We start from the raw sequence: 19880 nt of genomic DNA on the forward strand, positions 1-19880 counted from the left end.
TTCAGTGTGCGCAAAATTTTTGCGCATGCTTACTTGCTTCACTCCGCTCATGCGCACATTTGCACAAAAATAGGTCTGCGCATGCGCAAAACATTTTAAAAAGAAAAATAAATAAATGTGTGCAATTACAATTGTTCTGCGTAGGCGCAGAACCAAGAATCAAGATGGCAGCCCTGTAGGAAAACCGGTTCAGGGGTGTAGCAAGCTGGGTCGCTGCCGGTTCCAGCAACCAGGCCGCCAAACCAGTATTAGTTCGGCCAAACCAATGGGGACAACGATAGTAAAATATCATATTTCAAGGAAGGACAGAAATACCAACCACTCCTTAACTTCTATATCAACCACTAACTTGGTTCCTTCTAAATGTCTTGTGTTACAAGTGGCACACCTACTAGATGGTGGAGACTAAAGAAGTTGTTGATTGAGTGGCTGATCCAGTGACACCCGCGAGGAAAAAGGTGGCTCTGTACTTATAATAAAAATAATAAAATGGAGATATTGATGATGGATGAATCCTTCCAAGCCAGACTGTCCATGATGGCTCTTGTGATCCCTTACTGCAAAAAATATTATATGCAACTATGTGTAGGAGGTGAAGATACTGTCCTGTTCAATGCTGGTCAGGCAACAGCTTCATCAGAGCATCCTGTTTTGATCAGTTCATTTTCTAATAAGTTAATGACATGATTCAGAGTATGATGATTTGATTTAAGAGGCAAGTCATTTGAAGAAATGTTGATCTTGGAATATTTTGTTTAAAGCAGTAGATGAAAACTCCAAGCCCTCTTTAATGCCCCCCCCTATTGTCCCAAGTTCACATCAGCAAAATTCAATGTCAATTAAAATCAGGCTCTTATAAATTAAGCTTGACTTCTGGTGACCTATGCACACATCCACATGTTTTCCTAATAACAGGATGAAAATATTTTGCCTTTGCTCTTTTTTTAGAATGTTTTTAAAATTACTCAGCCTCGCCTATAGCCCTCAGACGAACATCCCTTCCATATATAAAGACTGTTTAACCCTACTTAGCTATTTTGAGTTTAACCATGATTGGCCAACTGCTGCCCTTGCCATATAAGCAGTCAAGTAACAATAGCACAAATATCCACCTATTGGGTGGACGGTCAAGTAAAATATTAAAATTAAATAAAATTCTCCACAAGCTAAATACATTTTCAGAGTGGGAAAAATCATCTAAAAAGGATGAAGAGGGAAAAGTCCTAAAAATTGTGTTGTTATTTCACTGCCTACTATGTGGAGTTATTGATAGCAAAAGCTATAGCACTAAGACTTATATACCGCTTCCCAGTGCTTTTACAGCCCTCTCTAAGCAGTTTACAGAGTCAGCCTATTGCCCCCAACAATCTGGGTCCTCATTTTACCCACCTTGGAAGGATGGAAGGCTGAGTCAACCTTGAGCCTGGTGAGATTTGAACTGCCAAACTGCAGCTAGCAGTCAGCTGAAGTAGCCTGCAGTACTGCACTCTAACCACTGCGCCACCCGGGCTCTTCAATAACTACAATTAGATTTATAGTTCATCACTTGTCAATAAGCAAGATAGACCTTCATTGTTACAGGATCTAATCTAACAGAGCGTTAAATTGCATCAGTGAAAATGGCAGGGACTGTGTTTTCCTATTCCTGCTGCAGCCCTAGAAGAATTCTCAGAATGTCTTCCAGTGCATCACCCAACAATCTGGAAGGTGTTTGACAGATGATTTGGGAACTACAGTGGGAAGATAGGAAGAATTCATCAACTTAGAAGTCCACATGTGACCTTGGATGTCATATACCTAAGAATAGCATGGTATTTGCAGTTTAGGTGGCTTCACCTAGCAAGACTATTTTGAAATTAAAATGAGATATTGCAGGGGAAATTAATTTTACACATGAAATAGTCTATTTTATAGCAGAGAGTACAGCTGGGTTAGTTTTTATCCAAAATAAGACAGGTAGGATTAATCAACAAAGGGAGCATCCCAATTACAATTAGTTCTCTATCAATAATCACTGAATAGTGACTATTCAGTTAGTAAAAGTAAAGATTCCCCTCGCACATATGTGCTAGTCGTTCCTGACTCTAGGGGATGGGTGCTCATCTCCATTTCAAAGCCGAAGAGTCAGCACTGTCTGAAGACGTCTCTGTGGTCATGTGGCCGACACAACTAAACAGAATGCTGTTACCTTCCTATCAAAGGTGGTTCCTATTTTTCTACTTGCATTTTTTACATGCTTTCGAACTGCTAGGTTGGTGGAAGCTGGGACAAGTCACGGGAGCTCACTCCATTACAAGGCACTAGAGCAGCGATGGCGAACCTTTTTTGGCTCGCGTGCCACAAGTGGGGGGAGCGCAGGGGGGGCGTGTGCGGGCGTGCCGCACCCATAATGCAATGCGCGACCCCCCCATTTTTACATGCTTTTTTCGCCCTCCCCAGGCTCCAGAGGCTTTATAGGAGCCTGGGGAGGGCGAAAAGAGCCTCCCCCGCCTCCCCGGATGCCCCCCGGAGGCTTCAGGGACCATCCGGAGGCTTCCCTAAAGCCTTCGGAACGCTTAAAACCACCCTCCGAGCAAACCGGAAACTTCCGGTTTGCTCGGAGGGTGGTTTTAAGCGCTCCGAAGGCTTCAGGGAAGCCTCCGGACGGTCCTTGAAGCCTCCGGGGGGGGGGCGGGCGGGGAGGCTCTTTTCGCCTTCCTGAGAATCCTATAAAGCCTCTGGAGCCTGGGGAAGGCGAAAAATAGCTTTTAAAAAGGTGAGCTCAGCTGGCCAGCTGACAGGGCAGCGCCTCGTGTGCCCTGACAAATGGCTCCGCGTGCCACTTGTGGCACGCGTGCCATAGGTTCGCCATCACTGCACTAGAGATTCGAACTCCCAAACTGCCAACCTTTCTGATCGACAAGCTCAGAGTTTATCAACAGTGATAAAGAAGTAACAACCGAGTTGCTCGTTCCAATTGTGATCCCTAAATCAGGATCACCTGTAGTGACTTACAGTATATTCAAGGTAATACAGTACATATAACATCCAATCATCACTATCCAATGCAAAGCCTGACTTGAGTACTGTTATGTCAGCACAAGATTTATGATATAACTCTAGAAAAATCCTTTCCTTCCGGGCTCCTAAAATATACCCGTGGATCCATCTTCATCCATCTGTAAGCCTTTAGTCCAATATATGAGCACCAAGGTAGCTGCAAGATGCTGAGAGCAATTTTGTTCCATTTTTCAAATTGTCACTTTGACTTACTCTAGGAAACGGGTGATGTATTCCTTGCTGCATCGTGACCAGGTGAGTGGCGTGGGATCATACTGTAGTTGCCGAGACATAATGTATGGCCGTCTTCCCACTGGTTCACAGTCATTTTCTTTTCCATCGTGCTGGATGCCAAAACTGAATGGAAGGAAACCCACAGAATAAATAAATATCAAAACACAAAGTTCTGCCACGGAAGCCTAGAAGACAGGCTCAAGATCCAGATGGATCTTGACAGACCTGAACACTGGGCCCTATCTAACAAAATGAAATTCCATGTAGAGAAAAGTAGAGTCTTACACTTAGGCAAGAAAAACCAAAAGTACACATATAAACTGTAACTGTGAGAGGGATCTTGGAGTCTTAGCGGACAACCAGTTAAATATGAGCCAGCAGTGTGCAGCAACTGCCAAAAAAGCCAACATACTACTAAATTGCATTAACAGAGGGATACAATCAAGGTCAAGTGAGGTACTAATACCACTCTATAAAGCCTTAGTAAGACCACACCTAGAATACTGCATCTTGTCACCACACTATAAAGATGTTGAGACTCTAGAAAAAATGCAGAGTAGAGCAACCAGGATGATTAGGGGACTGGAGACTAAAACATATGAAGAATGGCTACAAGAAGTGGGCATGGCTAGTCTAGTGAAGAGAAGGACCAGGGGAAATATGATAGCAGGATAGCAGTGTTTCAATATTTGAGGGGCTGCCACAGATAGGAGGGGGTCACGCTATTTTCCAAAGCACCTGAAGGCCAGACAAGGAAGAATGGATGGAAACTGATCAAGGAGAGATTCAACCTAGAAATAAGAAGAAATTTTCTGAAAGTGAGAACAATCAACCAATGGAGCAGCTTGCCTTCAGAAGTTGTGGGAGCCTCATCACTGGAGGCTTTCAAGAAGATATTGGAATACCATTTGTCAGAAATGGTGTAGGGTGTCCTGCTTGGGCAGGGAAGTTGGACTAGATGACCTACAAGGTCCCTTCCAACTGTGTTAATCTAATCTAATCTACTTTGAAGTTCTTTGTTGTGCTAACTATAAATCTTACGAGAACAGGGCAGCTGATTTATTTATTAATTCATTTGCAGCCCATCTATCCACAAGAGATTCTGAATAAGCTGAATAAGCTGATCCTAAATAACCTAAAGAAGGTTATTTAGGATCAGCTTATTGGTTGATTGCAATCCATTTGGGTATCCTCTTTAGCATCCTGTTTGCCTTTTAAAAAAATACTTGAAGTTCAGAGAACGGATGAAGAGGGTTGTGTAAACAGTAAAAGTTGGTTTTAATATATTTTGGTTACTATTAACAGATTACATTAAAGGCAATTCATAATGGCAATCAGTTTTTAAATTAAAAAGCAGGATGTGCAAATATTGGAATGATTCAAAGAACCTCCTACAGCCAAAAAAAAAAAAAAGACTGACCTTTTATTTACAGTATAAGGACACAAAGGGAACATATACAATCAGCATAATCCTAGTGGTACTGTATGAAATAAAAGCTGCATTTCCTACACTTTAATTGCTAAATAATGCTATTAATGGTAAGTTTATTTGATAGAGAATCATAGAACTGGAAGGGATGTTGAAGGTCTTCTAATACGAGTCCTTATGCTATCCCAGGCAAATGGATGTCCAATCTTGAAAATCTTCAGCAATGGAACAACCACAATTCCGGAGACAAGCTGTTCCACTGATGAATCATCTCACTATCAGGAAATTCATCCTTATTTCCAGGTTGAATCGCCCACTGACAAGCTTCCACCCACTGCTTCTTGTTCTGCCTGCAGGAGCTATGGAGAATAAATGGACGCCCTCTTTCCTGTGACAACCCTTCCAGTATTAGAAGACTGGTATCATGTCTCCCTTGAGCCTTCCCATCATTAGGCTAAACATACCTAGTTCCCTTAGCTCTTCGTGGTATGATTTAGCCTCTAGTTAAGTTTTGCTCATTTGCACACTCTTAAGTCCCTTTCCCAAGTAACCACTGTGGCCAAATGGGATTGTTTCCTTCCAGAGAACATGTCCTTGTGGTTAAGCCAGATGCAGCTAGCCAAGAGATGAACAATAAAGATCACTCTCACCCTCATTGACAAGGCAAGCCACTTGTATATAAACAGAGAGCAAACCTCACTCCTTTCTAGCTGATGTTTCTCTAGTTTGGTAATGAAACATCTGCAAGAAAAAAACCAAGCCAGGAGAGCAAGAAGGATCCCATTAACAACTCTGTTTATCAAGACTTCCAATATGTTTAAAGTTCAAAGTAGAAATAAATAGTTAGTGGCAGCAGAGGTGGTATTCAGCAGGTTCTGACCAGTTCTGGAGAACCGGTAGCGGAAATTTTGAGTAGTTCGGAGAACCGAAAAAATACAACCTCTGACTGGCTCTGCCCCCATCTATTTTCTGCCTCCCGAGTCCCAGCTGATCAGGAGGAAATGAGGATTTTGCAGTAACCTTTCCCTGGAGTGGGGAGGGAATGGAGATTTTACAGTATCCTTCCCCTGGAGTGGGGTGGGAATGAAGATTTTGCAGTATCCTTCCCCTGGAGTGCGGAGGGAGTGAAGATTTTGTAGTATCCTTCCCCTGGAGTGGGGAGGGAATGGAGATTTTGCAGTATCCTTCCCCTGGAGTGGGATGGGAATGGAGATTTTACAGTATCATTTCCCTGCCACAGCCACCAAGCCATGCGCACAGAACCGGTAATAAAATAATTTGAATCCCACCACTGGTTAGCAGTTGAAGAAATAAATGGAAGGGAAGTGGAGAATGCATAACTTTTTTTTTTACTAATTATATTCTACTTTATGTTGTGTATCCTTAGTCTTATTCAATTTCTGCTTGAACAATTAAAAAAAATCTATTTGCCCCACCTCCACAAGACTTCCAACTTATTCCTACCTGTGTCCAAGTTCATGGGCAATTGTGAAGGCCAAAGGTAGGCCAGAGTCTTCATTGATGTTACAGCTCCGATGTGGTTGACACATTCCTGAGAGATGGGACAAGCCTAAGGTTTCACAGGGTTGATTCATGCCAGCACAAATGTCTTTTCTGTGACCACAGCAAAAAAGCTTGATGTTAAAAAAACAAAACAAAACCCTGTGTATTCAAGGTAATCCCACACTCAGAACATGGGGCCACTGTTTTTAATGCTCTTAATTCTAAGAAAGTATATACAAAGAGGTTGGTGCAAACATCACTTTTGGGGATCTACCAAGGTTCATATTTCATCAGAAATCAAGATTCAACCTCCAGATTTCCTGGCTCTGCATTTCCTCCTTTTTGTAACCACATTCTTTTTATGCGTCCCCTAAATAATAGAAACAAGGAGAAGGGGCTATGAAAGTTTTAAAAAATGTAATAATAATCTCATAGATGCTCTTGTTTGTTTAATGTGAAGAACAGTACAAGTTGGAAAGAACCTTGCGACCAATTCGCTCTCACAGGGAGGGACTTCTCCTGGTGCCGTCCACCAGGCAATGCCAACGGGCGGCGCCTAGGAGTAGAGCCTTCTCTGTGATGGGCCCAACCCTCTGGAATGACCTCCCCCCCGATGTTAGAACTACCACCGACTTCTGCTCCTTCCGACAAAAATTAAAGACTCACCTGTTTCGATTAGCCGGCCTGGCACACTCATAGTTTTATTTTACCTCCTGGCAGATATTTTTAATTGGAATTTTTGGGGAACTATTTTAAATTTAATTCTTTGGGGTATTTTTAGGGGTCTTTTTAAATATTGTATTTTAAATGCTTTACTTGAATGTACAGTTCTTATAACCTCCTTCATATAAGCATTTAATTATTTATGTATTTAAATATTTAAGTATTGATTTATTTATGTATTCTTTTATGTATTCTTTTATGTATTCCATTGACTGTACACCGCCCCGAGTCCCTTTTGGGAGAGGGGGCGGTCTAGAAATATGAATAAAAGTAAAGTAAAGTAAAACCTTGGAGGTCTTCTAGTCCAACCCCCTGCTCAAGCAGGAAACCCTATATGATTTCAGATAAATAGTTGTCCAATCTCTTCTTAAAATCTTCCAGTGTTGAAGCACATACAATGTCTGGAGGCAGGTCATTCCACTGATTAATTGTTCTAACTGTCAGGAAATTTCTTTTTTGTTCTAAGTTAGTTCCCTCCTTGATTAGCTGCCCTAAAAGAACTTTTTTTAACAAATGTCCTTCTGCATCTGTTACAGCATTTCCCCCCCTCCAGTCACTATTTTCTATGGTCTAACAACATTTTTATTCTCATTCTATTTAATCCTTACCATAAACTATGTTCAGAAGCTGAATTAAAACTTCCTAAATTAGAAATGAGGCATTATAGCATATGGATTCATCTTTTTACAAAATGCAAAGTGAGTCACAGATTTCAGGCCATTATAGCAGTATTCAAAAGTGTGCAATTATTGTTAACAAGCACTGTTGTGGGAAAAGTCACAAGCAAGACAGCGCTGTGATTACTGTAGCCAAACAACGCTGATAATTAAGAACCAAAAATATTTGCTTCTGCATTCATCTATCTGGGAAAGAGTTTTGAAGGACGGGAGTTGTTTTCCAAAAACATGTCCCCTTCATTTTATGTCCTTTAGTAGAGTAGGCTCTGTTTGGTTAAGATTTTGGAATATAATTTGATGCAAAGTTAGGCAGTATGATCCAGAAATTACGAGAGGCATGAGTGTAAATCTTCACCACAAATCCTGCATAATCTTTTCCCTGGGAACTAGTTTACTCTGAGGTAATTTTATAGCTTTGACAATGCTAGATTAGTCTCTTTATTCCTGACCAGGTCAGACAATACATCTGTCTGCAACAATACAAAAGAGTCCAAACTTATACAGTATAATTCTATGCATGTTTGAAAACTTGGAATTTCCTTCCCCCCATCTTTCTAGGAGAATGGGTGTTTGGGGAACTGCCAAAGAGATGGATGGATGGATAGGTAGGTGGGTGGGTGGGTGGGTAGATGGATGGATTACATTTGCACAAGCCCCACGCCAATCTTAAACTAACCTCTGTGTAGTTTACAACCATAAATAAAGTGACACATGTATAATAAAACCAAATGAAACCAATATACTCAAAGATAGAAAAACCACAGCCACATTTCCCTCATGCAACCCCCACATTCTCTTCCATTCTAATTGCACCCTATCCCAAAGCTTGGCCGGGGGGGGGGTATGTCATCCAAATGGGTGGATAAGAAGTCATCGCCAACCCCCAATCTACAACAGATTAAAGGCAAGCAGGTATAATAGGGGTTGTCTTACACCTGGTGGTGATGATGTGACAACATGCCAAATGGCGTTTTGGTAAGTTAGTGCTTAGCAGAGTAATGACAGCTAGAGAATAATGGATTCAAATGAGCAATTATCGAGAGAAAGTTAGGAGAAAAACTGAAGGGTAAAGGTTGCTTGACAGTGAATTAATGAGCTGGAGATATGATGAGTCGGTTACTGAATGAATTCAAGCAGATGCTGTTGGAGATACTTTAATTTAGATTTCTGAACTGAGCTAAAGGTACCATTTAGGTACCCTTCCTACTCTTTTGATTTAAGAGAGGTTAAGAGGGAATGATACTGTAATCTTATGAAAAGGAGGATTAAGAATTAGAAGAAAAGAAATACACACACACACACACACACAGACACAACTGTGCAAAAGTGCCTGTCCAGATGTTATAGAACCACAGTAGTTCCAGCCACAATAATCATGGTGAAGGATACTAGAGATTGTACTGTATTTTTCAGAGTATAAGACACACCTTTTTCCTTAAAAAAAAAGGGGTGAAAATCTGGGTGCGTCTTATACACTGAATACAGCATTTTTGGCCTCTCCAAACCCCACTCCCTTTGCAAAAATGGACGTGCAGAGGGTTTGAGATGCTTGCAAAGTGCTCCTGAGGGCTGGGGAGGGAAAAAAAGAGCAAAAAACAGACCGTTCCCCCCCAGCCCCCAGGAGCATTCTACAAGCCTCCCAAAGCCTCTGCATGCCCCCCCTTTTTTGTAAAAAATGGCCCGTTTTTGTGAAAAACGGGCTGCTTTTTCCTCGTTTTTGATGCCCCCCCAGCCCCAAGGGGCACTCTGCATGCCCCCCCCTTTGCAAAAAATGAGGCCTGCAAAGTGCTTGGGAGGCCTGCAGAGTGCAAAATTTTTTTTAAAAAAATTTACCCCTTCAAAATCATGGTGCATCTTATATTCCGGTGCATCTTATAGTCTGAAAAATACGGTAATTTGTATGATCAAATAGAGCTTACCAGAAGAAGCAGCCTGACTGCTTCTTTTGGCAAACTTCATTTGATCATTTGTATATTTGGAAGCAAAAGAACTGAGAAATTTGCCCTCTGATATGTGGAACTCAGTTATCCATTTTTGCATAGTTCTTGGCTCAAGTGAGGTATAAAAGTATTGTAACATACATAAAAATATATGAGGCAAAACGTTAGACAGTCCATAAAACTGTTTTCGACTAATTCTACTGAGAAATCCAGCTTTCCCTACTTCTGTTTCTTCTCAAAAGCTAGATAGTGACTTACAACCATTTGTTTCGCAAATTATAATCTGAAAACAGGCCATCATACTAATGACTCTCATAGCATCCCTATGGACATTTGATAAAAATTCAGGACCAGCATGTATTTTGAAGGTTGCAGCACCCCAGACTCATATGACCTTCCCAACTGGCTTCTGACCAACAAAGTCAATGTGGGAAGCTGGATTCTCTTAATGACCATGTGATTCCCCTTACCAACTCCAGTGATCGGCTGAACAACTGTGGCAAGAAAAGGCTGCAAAATCGGGCCTGATGTATTTAACAACTGCCTTACTTAGCAACAGAAATTCTGGTCTCGATTGTGGTCGTAAATCAAAGGACTACCCGTCTGTCGAGATTCTCAGTCATCCAGGTCATGGTTGTCCCAAAGGTGCTTTTTCAAGAGGCAACTGGACTTTCTTGTTTTTTTCTTTTGAAGACGTTGTATAGCTAAATGTCATCCAGGATGACTCAGAATCTCTACAGATTTTTAGCTAGACAATGGTGTGGGAGTAGGAATGGATTTCCAGAGGAAAAATTGCAGACTACAGGAACCAGGAGCACTGCTCAGGTGACCCTGAGGACACAGATAGACCTCCAAGGGCTTTAATGACCCTCTAAAAAGGTGCAAATGACCAGCTGTCTGCAAGGAATATAAATCCTTCCATTCTTCACTATCCTGTCAGAGCTGAAAAAACTTCTTGGATGAGAAGCGAAACATCTTAAAACCAAGAAAATATAGTTGTCTCCTGAAAAGAAAGCACCTTTGAGTTGAGGACTACCCGTATCTCAGGGGTGAAATGCTACTAGTTTGGGCTGATTCAACCGAACCAGCAATAAAAAATGCTTTAAAAAGTAAAAAAAAGTTCGGACAATCAGCTGTGCAACAATCAGCTGTGCCACATGATGTTGGAACTTTTAAAAACTTTTTAAAGCATTTTTTTTACTACTGATCAGCTGTGCAACCATCAGCTGTGCCTGATTGTCTGTGAGGTTCCTGCTTTGTTGCAGGAGCCATTTTGTGTGAAGTCCAGCTGCTTTTACATTGTGTGTGAGTCAGTTGTGCAGCCACACCCACCTGGTCACATGACCAGCAAGCCACACCTGCCCATTCACATGACCACCAAGCCACACCCACCTGGTCACATGATCAACAAGCCACGCCCACAGAACCGGTAGGGATTTTTTTTTAATTTCACCACTGCCGTATCTCATTCAGAAATAGAGCAACAACCCCATACATAAGGAGAATATCCTACCTGGTAAGAAGTACAGCTACATCATGGTGAAGTGGGTTTGTATCCAATTTCGGGTTGATACTCTTCTGCCATTTACAAAAGCTGGCTAAAGTCTTATCTGCATGGTGGGTGATTTTCAGCCCTTGCTAGAAAGAGATGGGGAAATGAATTATCTTGTCAGAAGACTATCAGTATCTTTGATAAGGAAAAAGGCTGGAAAATTAATTGAGTTTTAATAAATACCGCCATTGCATGAGGTGAGAGACACGATTATAACAGCCATTTATTGAATCCTGGCATGTGATTTTAAAAAAGGGGGGTTATTAGTGAAGATAGATCAGGGGAGGAAAAAAAAAACAATACAATAGGAAAAATGGAGAAGTCGCCACAGGATGAAAAAAAATAAAGAAAAAGAAACTGCAATATATTTCTTAAGTTAGAACCAGGGGTCGACTGCTGGGGGTTTGCAGGAGTTCGGGAGAACCTCTAGCTAAGATTCTGTGCAGTTCGGAGAACCCACAAATCCCACTCCTGCCTGGACTCGCCCCTCCCAAGAGTCCCCACACAACCCGTTTTGGATGTAAGTAAGTGCAGGGTGCGTGTGGAAGCTTGGGGAGGGTGAAAAATGGGCCTACCCGAAGGTCAGAAACGGGCCCATTTCCAACCCAGCAATCGGGCAGAGAACCCCTTCCTAAATTTTTGAAGCCCCCCCCCACTGGTTAGTACATTATTTTTTTCTACTTTGAAACAAATGTTATTCCTAAACTAAAGGATAGGTGAAGCATAATGATAAATTAATAGCACTTTATCTTATTTGAAAGCAGACGCATTGGAATTAATACTAATTCTTCTTCTACAGAGTGCATTTCTGAAGACAAAAAATAAAAGGTTGGATTCTTCGTAAAAGTTGACTTAGTAGATCCTAGAACAGTGATGGTTAACCTTTTTGGCACTGAGTGCTGAAACTGGAGCGCATGCATGTGCGCAAGCGCACCAGAGTGCTGCAACCCAGAAGAGAGCAGCTGGCTGGTGTGCATGCACATGGTGGCCAACTGCTCTTCTGGGTTCTGTCGTGCGCATGAGCACTAGCCAGCTGCTCTCTTCTTTGCAGCGCTGCTGGCCAGTGCGCATGCTCATGCTGGAACCTGGAACAGAGCAGCTAGCCGGTGCACATGCACACCAGACAGCTGGCCAGCGCGCATGCACATGACGGAACCCAGAGGAGCAGCTGGTGATGGCTCACGTGCCCACAGAGAGGGCTCTGCGTGCCACCTCTGACATGCGTGCCATAGGTTCGCCAACAGGATCCTAGATCTATTGTATGCCAGTTGCGCCCATTTCTGGAACTGGAAGCCCAAGTGATGGTCATTCATGGCCTACTTCTCTGTTGCAATGCTTGCCCTGTAGAACATCATGCCCTGTGAAGTTCAGATAACAGGAACTCTTCTGTTCTTTTGCAAGGCCCTACAAACTCGCTCTTTCCTTCAAGCGTCTTCCTCCAATGACATGATCAAGGTAAGGTGTCAGGGTTCCAAATAACATCCCAAATTAAATCAGAGTGCAAGGCAAAGTGTTGCTCAAAGTTCAAATTCATTAAGAGAGCCACGTTGGCACATCTGGGAAAACCCGAATCTGAAAGCTTCCTGGTTTTCCCCACCCAGTTGAAAGTTCAAGATCTTTCCCCCACACCCACAAGTCCATCACATGGCCCAATCTTCCACTACCATGCTGGCAGTTCCACCCATCCAGTTCCAGTCAGGTGCAGAGACCAAGGATGACCTTGGATTCTAGAGAGGAATTTTATTTTGACAACATCACATTCTACTCCTTACTATTCCCCCTCCCAATTCCCCACTAATGAAACAGCATAGTAGAATAGAATAGTAGTGTGGCAGGCCAAAGATCCCAAAAGGAACCAGCTGCAGGCCTGACACAAGGATTAACCAGGAGGCCAAGTTCTTACCTCCTCTTCTTCAAGAAGAACAAGCCGAACAAGCACAATATGGATCGCATTGCCAATACTTGGATCATGGAACAATCCTGCCACCTAAATCAAAGCCAGGCAATATGAAGTTAGCAGATTCTTCTTCTTCAATATTTTTTCCTAATAGTGATGATGAGGTCTCTGTGGAGGAGTGTCAAAGAAGGCAAGATGACAGCCACAATCCTACTATTGAAGCTCCACTTTTTTTTTTAATGCGCTTTGATTGCATGGTTGTGGCCAACATCTTGACTTTTTTAGACACATCTTCCTCAGTCCCATAAACACCGTCGATCAACATCAAAGTATCTGGCAGCTGGTTCCTTTCTCCAAAGAACTTACAAGCTAAATATGACTGGGGAAAGAAGAAGAGACAAAAGGAAACGGAAGAAGTCCTGAGATGTCAAATGGAAATTACTGGAATATATAATAACTGAAGCAAATTAAACAAAATGCAAGGCAAACTTATACAGAATTTGTTTTGGTTGCTATGGATAAGGACTAAGTTGCTTAGATGAATTGGAAGTGTTGCTGCTTTTGCTAAAATATTTTGACTCAAATTTTATGCTATTTTCTCCATCTGTATTTGGCATACTTCCTCAGGCATATTTAGGATAAAGAACTGTGCTTCCACAAAAGCATCGTTCTATTTTTAAGATGACAGGAGAAAATAATTAAATATAGGGGACAATCATATTCACTGAACTGAATCAATTAGAATCAAAATCAAATCCACCCCAATAGAAATAAATTGTGTGACTCACCATATTTATGATAGTGAGGATATAGGATTCCACATTTTCGCTTCCGTGGTATTCAATCATTTTACTATCAGCAACTACCAAAGTCTCCACCCATCTTTCTCTACTGACAGAACGCCGGTAGGTTGTTCTTGGCGTCACACGGTTCCTTTCCCACTTCATCCTTCGAAGTTCTTGCTGTTTGAAAAAGTTTGATGTTTCTGAAACAAAAAAATACAATAGTGTTGAATGTACTTTCTGTGAAGGTAGCATAAACAACCATTGACTTACATGAACGGTTCTTCTATGTGCGCTGCGAGGAGACTCCAAGTATGGGTTAATTTTGTCCATTAGCCTAAAGACTGAGTTATGAAATTGTTGACCACGCCTCCTCTGATCGGAAGGGTTCAGTTTTGTACAAAGGCTCAGCCGGACAAAGAGGTGTACATTTTGTTATCAGTTCGTAAAGCCAATGAGGTAGTCCGACAAATGAGACAGTTCGATAATTCAAGACAGATGCTCAGTTCTGAAAACGCAAACCAGAATACAAGTCCCGAATTGCCCTAGACCAGCCGAAGCGAGGGTGGGGTGGATTCTCCTCGCAGCGCACATAGAAGGACTGTTCAGGTAAGTCAACGGTCATTCTCCTCTGCGCTGCTTGGAAAATCCAAGCATGGGACATGCCAAAGCAGTAGAATTCAAGGGCGGGAGCCAGGCTGGTCAGGGGTCTGAGATGCCGTTAGAACCCTCTGAAGGACCCGCCGCCCAAATGAGGCCTCTGCCGAGGCAAACACATCTAATTTATATTGTCTGACAAAGGGCGATGGCGATGACCAAGCCGCCGCCCTGCAAATCTCCTCAACCGAGGCCTGAGTGGCCCAGGCCGCCAAGGTGGCTGCGCTCCTGGTGGAATGAGGAGTGATGCGCCTGGGCACAGGCCTAGACTGGATCTCGTAAGCAAGGGCAATGCACGCTTTCAGCCAACGTCCAATGGTGTTGGAAGACACTTTCTGTCCCATGGTTGATGGTTGAAAAGAAACAAATAAGGCTTCTGACCTTCTGAATGAAGCGGTTTGTTTCACATAACGACAAACGCCTGGCATAATTATAATTGTGACAACTGTTACCTCCTGGAAACGTATTCTTACCTGGTTATTTATAGGGTACGGTTTTAAATTTAACTGATTTTAGGGTTTTTAGAACCATATTTATATTCTTCCGTACAGTTCTTTTAAATTTTTAACCTCCTCCTTATGTGTATTTATATCTGTATTTATATTTGTATTTGATACTTGTTGTTTGTTGTGTGGACTGTACACCGCCCCGAGTCCTTTTTGGGAGAGGGGGCGGTCTAGAAATGCGAAGAAAATAAATAAATAAAATAAAAATAAACTGCTCTGCAAACGTCAAGACAGTGCCATTGTCTTTCCTTTGGGTGCAAAGGCCGCGGACAGAAGTCCGGGAGAATGATCACCTGCGCCCGGTGAAACCACAAGTTGACCTTGGGGAAGAATGTTGGGTCCAAGCGAAGGACCACCCTGTTTGGATGAAATATACAGAGTTCCTCGTGGACCGACAGGCTGCCAGTTCCGACACCCTCCGAGCTGAAGTAATGGCTACAAGGAAAACAGTTTTAAAGGTCAACAATCTGAGGCTAACTGAGTGGAGGGGCTTGAAGGGCTCCGCAGTAAAAGCCTGTAGAACCACTGCCAGATCCCACAAGGGATAATGATGGATGACTGGGGGTTTGAGGTTTGAAGCCCCTTTGAGAAATGACCATACCCGTGAATGGTCAGCCAGGGAACGTCCATGTCCGCCACCGATGACCGTAGAAAGCGCAGCAACCTGGCGTCGTCGAGTATTTGGGGTAAGCCCTCTATCCATACCCGTTTGTAAAAACTCGAGTACTTGCGGCACGGAGGCCGAGACAGGGTCAATGTTGGCTCTGCGGGCCCACCCGCAGAAGGTTCTCCAGGTGGTCTTGTAAATCTGTGTTGTGGACGGACGCCGAGCTGCCTGGATTGTTTTTATGACCTTGGCAGAAAACTTTTGCTTGATTAAGTTATCCCTCCCAAGTGCCACACGGCTAACTGCTAGTCTTGGAAGCTCAGATGATATAGTGCCCCCTGGGAGAGGGATATCCAATCATCTGGTATTCTCCAAGGGTAAGAGATGGACAGATTTAGCAGATCGGCGTACCAGGGACCCTGTGGCCACATGGGGGCGACTAGTAGGACTTCCGCTCGTTCCGCCAGTATCTTCCGAATGTCGTGTGGGATTACTGGAAGAAGTGGGAATGCGTAAAGGAGGCCCGGTGCCAGGGGCTGCACAGTGCATCAATGCCCTCCGTTCCCGGTGCCTGGAATCTTGCAAAGAATCGTGGGAGGTGGGTGTTGTGGGGCTGTGCAAATAGGTCCATTACTGGGTGGCCGAATCTGCCAGATAGCTCCTGGAATAGGGCTGGGGATAATCGCCACTCTGTCTGATCCACCGTCTCCCTGCTTAGCCAGTCCGCTTGGATGTTTGCGGTCCCCGAGATATGCTACACCCGGATTGATAGGAGATGTCTCTCTGCCCAACAGTGAAGCCTCTCTGCTTCCAGAATCAATGACTTGGATCATGTGCCTCCCTGGCATGCGCCTTGGAGGCTACGTTGTCAGTGAGGACCAGCACATGGCTGGTCCTGACCACGTCCCGAAAGTGGAGAAGCGCCAGGAGGATGGCATGCAGTTCCAGCCAGTTGATGCTGTTCCTGAGCTCTTGAGCAGTCCAACACCCCTGGGCTACTTGGTCGAGTGAGTGCGCTCCCCATCCGTACAGGCTCACATTGGTTGTCACCACAATCCGGTCCAGTTCTTTGAATAGAGACCCCCGGCTCAGATTGGAAGCCTTCCACCAGTGTAGCGAAGTGGACACCCTGGATGATATTCGCACCTTGATCTGAGAGTGGCTGATGTGTGCCCTCTGAAATGGGAGAAGGAAACACTGGAGAGGGCAATCATGGAAGCGCGACCAAGGAACAATGTCTATACATGAAATCATCTTTCCCAGAAGCTGGGAAAGCACCGCTAGCAGTATTAACCTTTGACTTCGAATGTGACTCACCAGCAACAGGATGCTGCTGCGTTATTCTGGAGGTAATGCCACCTCGCATGTGACAGAATCTATCAAAGTCCCGAGATGTAATAGTCTCGTAGTTGGCTGAAGGTGGCTTTTCGGAAGATTCAGTATAAACCCGTGACGCTGAAGAATATCGATAGCCATTTGAAGGTCTCGAACTGCCTGGGAGTGCGATGACGAAAGAATCAAGACATTGTCGAGATAACAATTCACTCTGACCGGGAGTGAGCGGAGGTATGCGACTATCGCTGCCAACAGTTTGGTAAAGGTTCGCGGAGCCGATGAGAGGCCGAATAGCAGGGCCTTGTACTGAAAATGGTGGCCTGCAAAGTGGAACCTCAGGAATTTCCTGTGTGCCGCGTGTATGGGCACATGTAGATAGGCTTCTTTTATATCGCTTGAAGTCATCAGGTCACCTTGTCTGATGCAGGTCAGTATGCTCTTGAGGGACTGCATCTTGAATCTTTGGTATTTGATGTAAAGATTCAGTCTCTTTAAATCTAGAATGGCTCTCCATTCTCCCGAGGACTTGGGAACTAGGAACAAGATTGAGTAGAATCCTAGCCTTTCCTGTCCCTGGGGTACTGGTTCTATGGCGTCAATGGATAACATATGTTGGATCTCCTGCTGTTGATTCTGCTGTCTATTTCTGTCCTGGGCCCCTGACCGGTCCTGAACACGGTCCTGCCCCTGTGTGTATGGCCTGTTATACTGGGGAACATAAGGTACCGCTGTGAACCCAGAATCCGTGGCCCGAAAGGGCTGCCTCCTGAAATAAGGTTGGTGTCTCCTATCTGAATGCCTGTTGGTAGATGGAAGTACCTTGCGCTTATCTCTTGTTTCTATTAAGATGGGATCCAGGGTGGTCCCAAACAAGGCACCCATTTGAAAGGCATTGAAGCTAAGCATCATTTGGATTTTATATCCGCCTGCCAATGGCGGAGCCATAGGAAACAGCGGGAGGTGACATTGGACACTATAGCTCGAGACGTGAATTTAGTCGTATTGAGGGTAGTCCAAGGAACATTCTAGCGCTGCGACCAGTTTGTTAATATCCTGGTGCAGCCGCATACCCTCTGGGGCAACCCTGGCTTGAAATTGTTTAAACCACACCAGGGATGTCCAGCTGAAAAATGAGGCCGCAGCCGTGGAACATAACACCCAGGCGGCGGCCTGGTGTGTCTTACGTATCATCAATTCGGCTTTGCAGTCCTCACCCTTGAGACCCTCCGACAATTCGGATGACAACAGGGCTGGAGAGGCCAAGGCAGCAATAGGAGGATCTATAGTGGGAAACCTCTGGTGTCGAACCATACAAGTTCCTGTCACCATTGTTGGGTGGTGGAATTGCAGCGGGCTGTGTGACTGTCTCTGCACTATATCTAAAAATAGTTTGGGAAAGGGAATAACATCCTGCTCCTGAACCTGTTCAGCAAAGAACCGGTCCGTGGAGTCCAGCCCTACTGCTGCACTGGCCTGTGTGGTGGAGCCACCCATGTTGGCAGCGGTCCTGGCCTTATATAACAATGATTTAAACAATGTAGGACGAAACAACCTGGAAAAAGAGGGCCTGTCCTGCACTAGGCCGTCATCATCCGAGAGCTCCAGGTCACCCAGTTCCTCCTCCTCACCGAGGATAGAACTCTCACTTTGGATTGAGGGAAGTGCGGAAGGAGGATCCTCTTGGGAAGTGGAGGGTTCCCTGGGCAAGGCTGAGTGTTTGGGCCGTTGTCCCCTTCGCTGGAGTTCAGCATCTACCCCCGAGTTATGGCCAGGGAAATCATATCCCTGATCTCCGGGGGAATACTGAGGGTGGAAGTCTCAGCCCTCAACCCTGCTGCAGTAGGAGCAAAGGTGATAGTTGGCTCCATGCGTCTAGCCACGGGCGTCTGACCCTCCAAGATATCTGGGGCATCAGATAAGGAGTGGGATCCCAATCCTAAGTCTCCCTCAGAGAGGCCTTGTGGTGGCAAGGGAATATCAGGGGACCAACCCTTTATTCCCTGCCAGCCTGGGTGGTGATGCAGGTGGAGAAACCTGCATCGCGAGATTTGGTGGGGACCTCTTGGAAGTGGAGGTGGCTGGAGGCCTAGCTCCCTTCTTGTTTTTATCTTTGCGCCCCACGGCCCTATTAGCTGCCGCGGATGGGACTCCTGACCTGGTGCTGCAGGAGGTCCTGATGACAGACCTCCCAGCCCTATCGCTGGCCCTGGACAAATTAGATGGTAATGAGGGGGAGGTTTCTGCCCCAGAATTGTTCCCAGTCGTCAAGCGATCTGCCATTATTATTGTCAGGGAGCTTACTCAGAATAAAGCAGCCGAGATGAGAAGCGAAGAATCGTTCTGCTATCGGCTCTCAAGTTCGCAATGGAATGCACCGAGTAAGGAGATCACACACCGCTTTACTGCACTGGACGAATCCTTGTGCGCAATGGTGGCTAGTGTTAAGAGATGGTTAGCTCCACCCTCGGGAGATTTCGCATCACGCTGACTTGCTGTGCATAATCCGGCTGCCCCTCAACCGGCTCTCAATGGCGCACAACTCAAACTTGTCCCAAAATGGCCACCATTTTAAGTTTTGCCAAGAAAATGGCTGCTTCGAAACTGTTTCTCTCCACGGCAGCAGCGGTTGCGGCGGTAATGGTAGCGCTTGCTGCCGATCACTAATTAGAGTGGATCGTGGCTGACTAATAAGGCTGATCGCAGCCGAAGGCAAGCCCAGTGGCAGACGTGTTCAATAAGAAGAGACTGATCGCGCTTAACAAGCGGATCGCTCCTGGGGTAGCTGACACGAGATTGGCGCACCAGCTCTCAGATGCGGCAATCGGTAGGCAAGGAAATCAATAGCCACTAGAACTGGCCGATTTAATGGTGAATAGTGCCCACATTGCACTAAAACCAGCCCGGCAGAGCAGTCCATCAGAATGGAGCCACCTGCCCTTCACGCTCTGTAGATACCTAGAAAAAACTAAATGCTACAAGAAATATTACTTACATAAATT

At 44.5% G+C, this 19880-nt stretch overlaps 1 protein-coding gene across 1 annotated transcript in view; it reads right to left on the bottom strand.

Moving 5' to 3' along the window:
- ADAMTS12 (ADAM metallopeptidase with thrombospondin type 1 motif 12) overlaps positions 1–19880 on the bottom strand; it is a 207559-nt gene that overhangs the window by 72579 nt on the left and 115100 nt on the right. Inside the window, exons 4-8 of the mRNA XM_081942601.1 lie at positions 13783–13979; positions 13001–13084; positions 11059–11183; positions 6167–6316; positions 3253–3396 (exon numbers count right to left, since the gene is read on the bottom strand). Coding sequence (XP_081798727.1) covers positions 3253–3396; positions 6167–6316; positions 11059–11183; positions 13001–13084; positions 13783–13979 — 700 coding nt within the window. The remainder of the gene's footprint in view (positions 1–3252; positions 3397–6166; positions 6317–11058; positions 11184–13000; positions 13085–13782; positions 13980–19880) is intronic.

This window comes from Natrix helvetica, assembly GCF_964273705.1.
Source record: "Natrix helvetica genome assembly, chromosome: 2".
In the NCBI taxonomy this organism is placed as follows: domain Eukaryota; kingdom Metazoa; phylum Chordata; class Lepidosauria; order Squamata; family Natricidae; genus Natrix; species Natrix helvetica.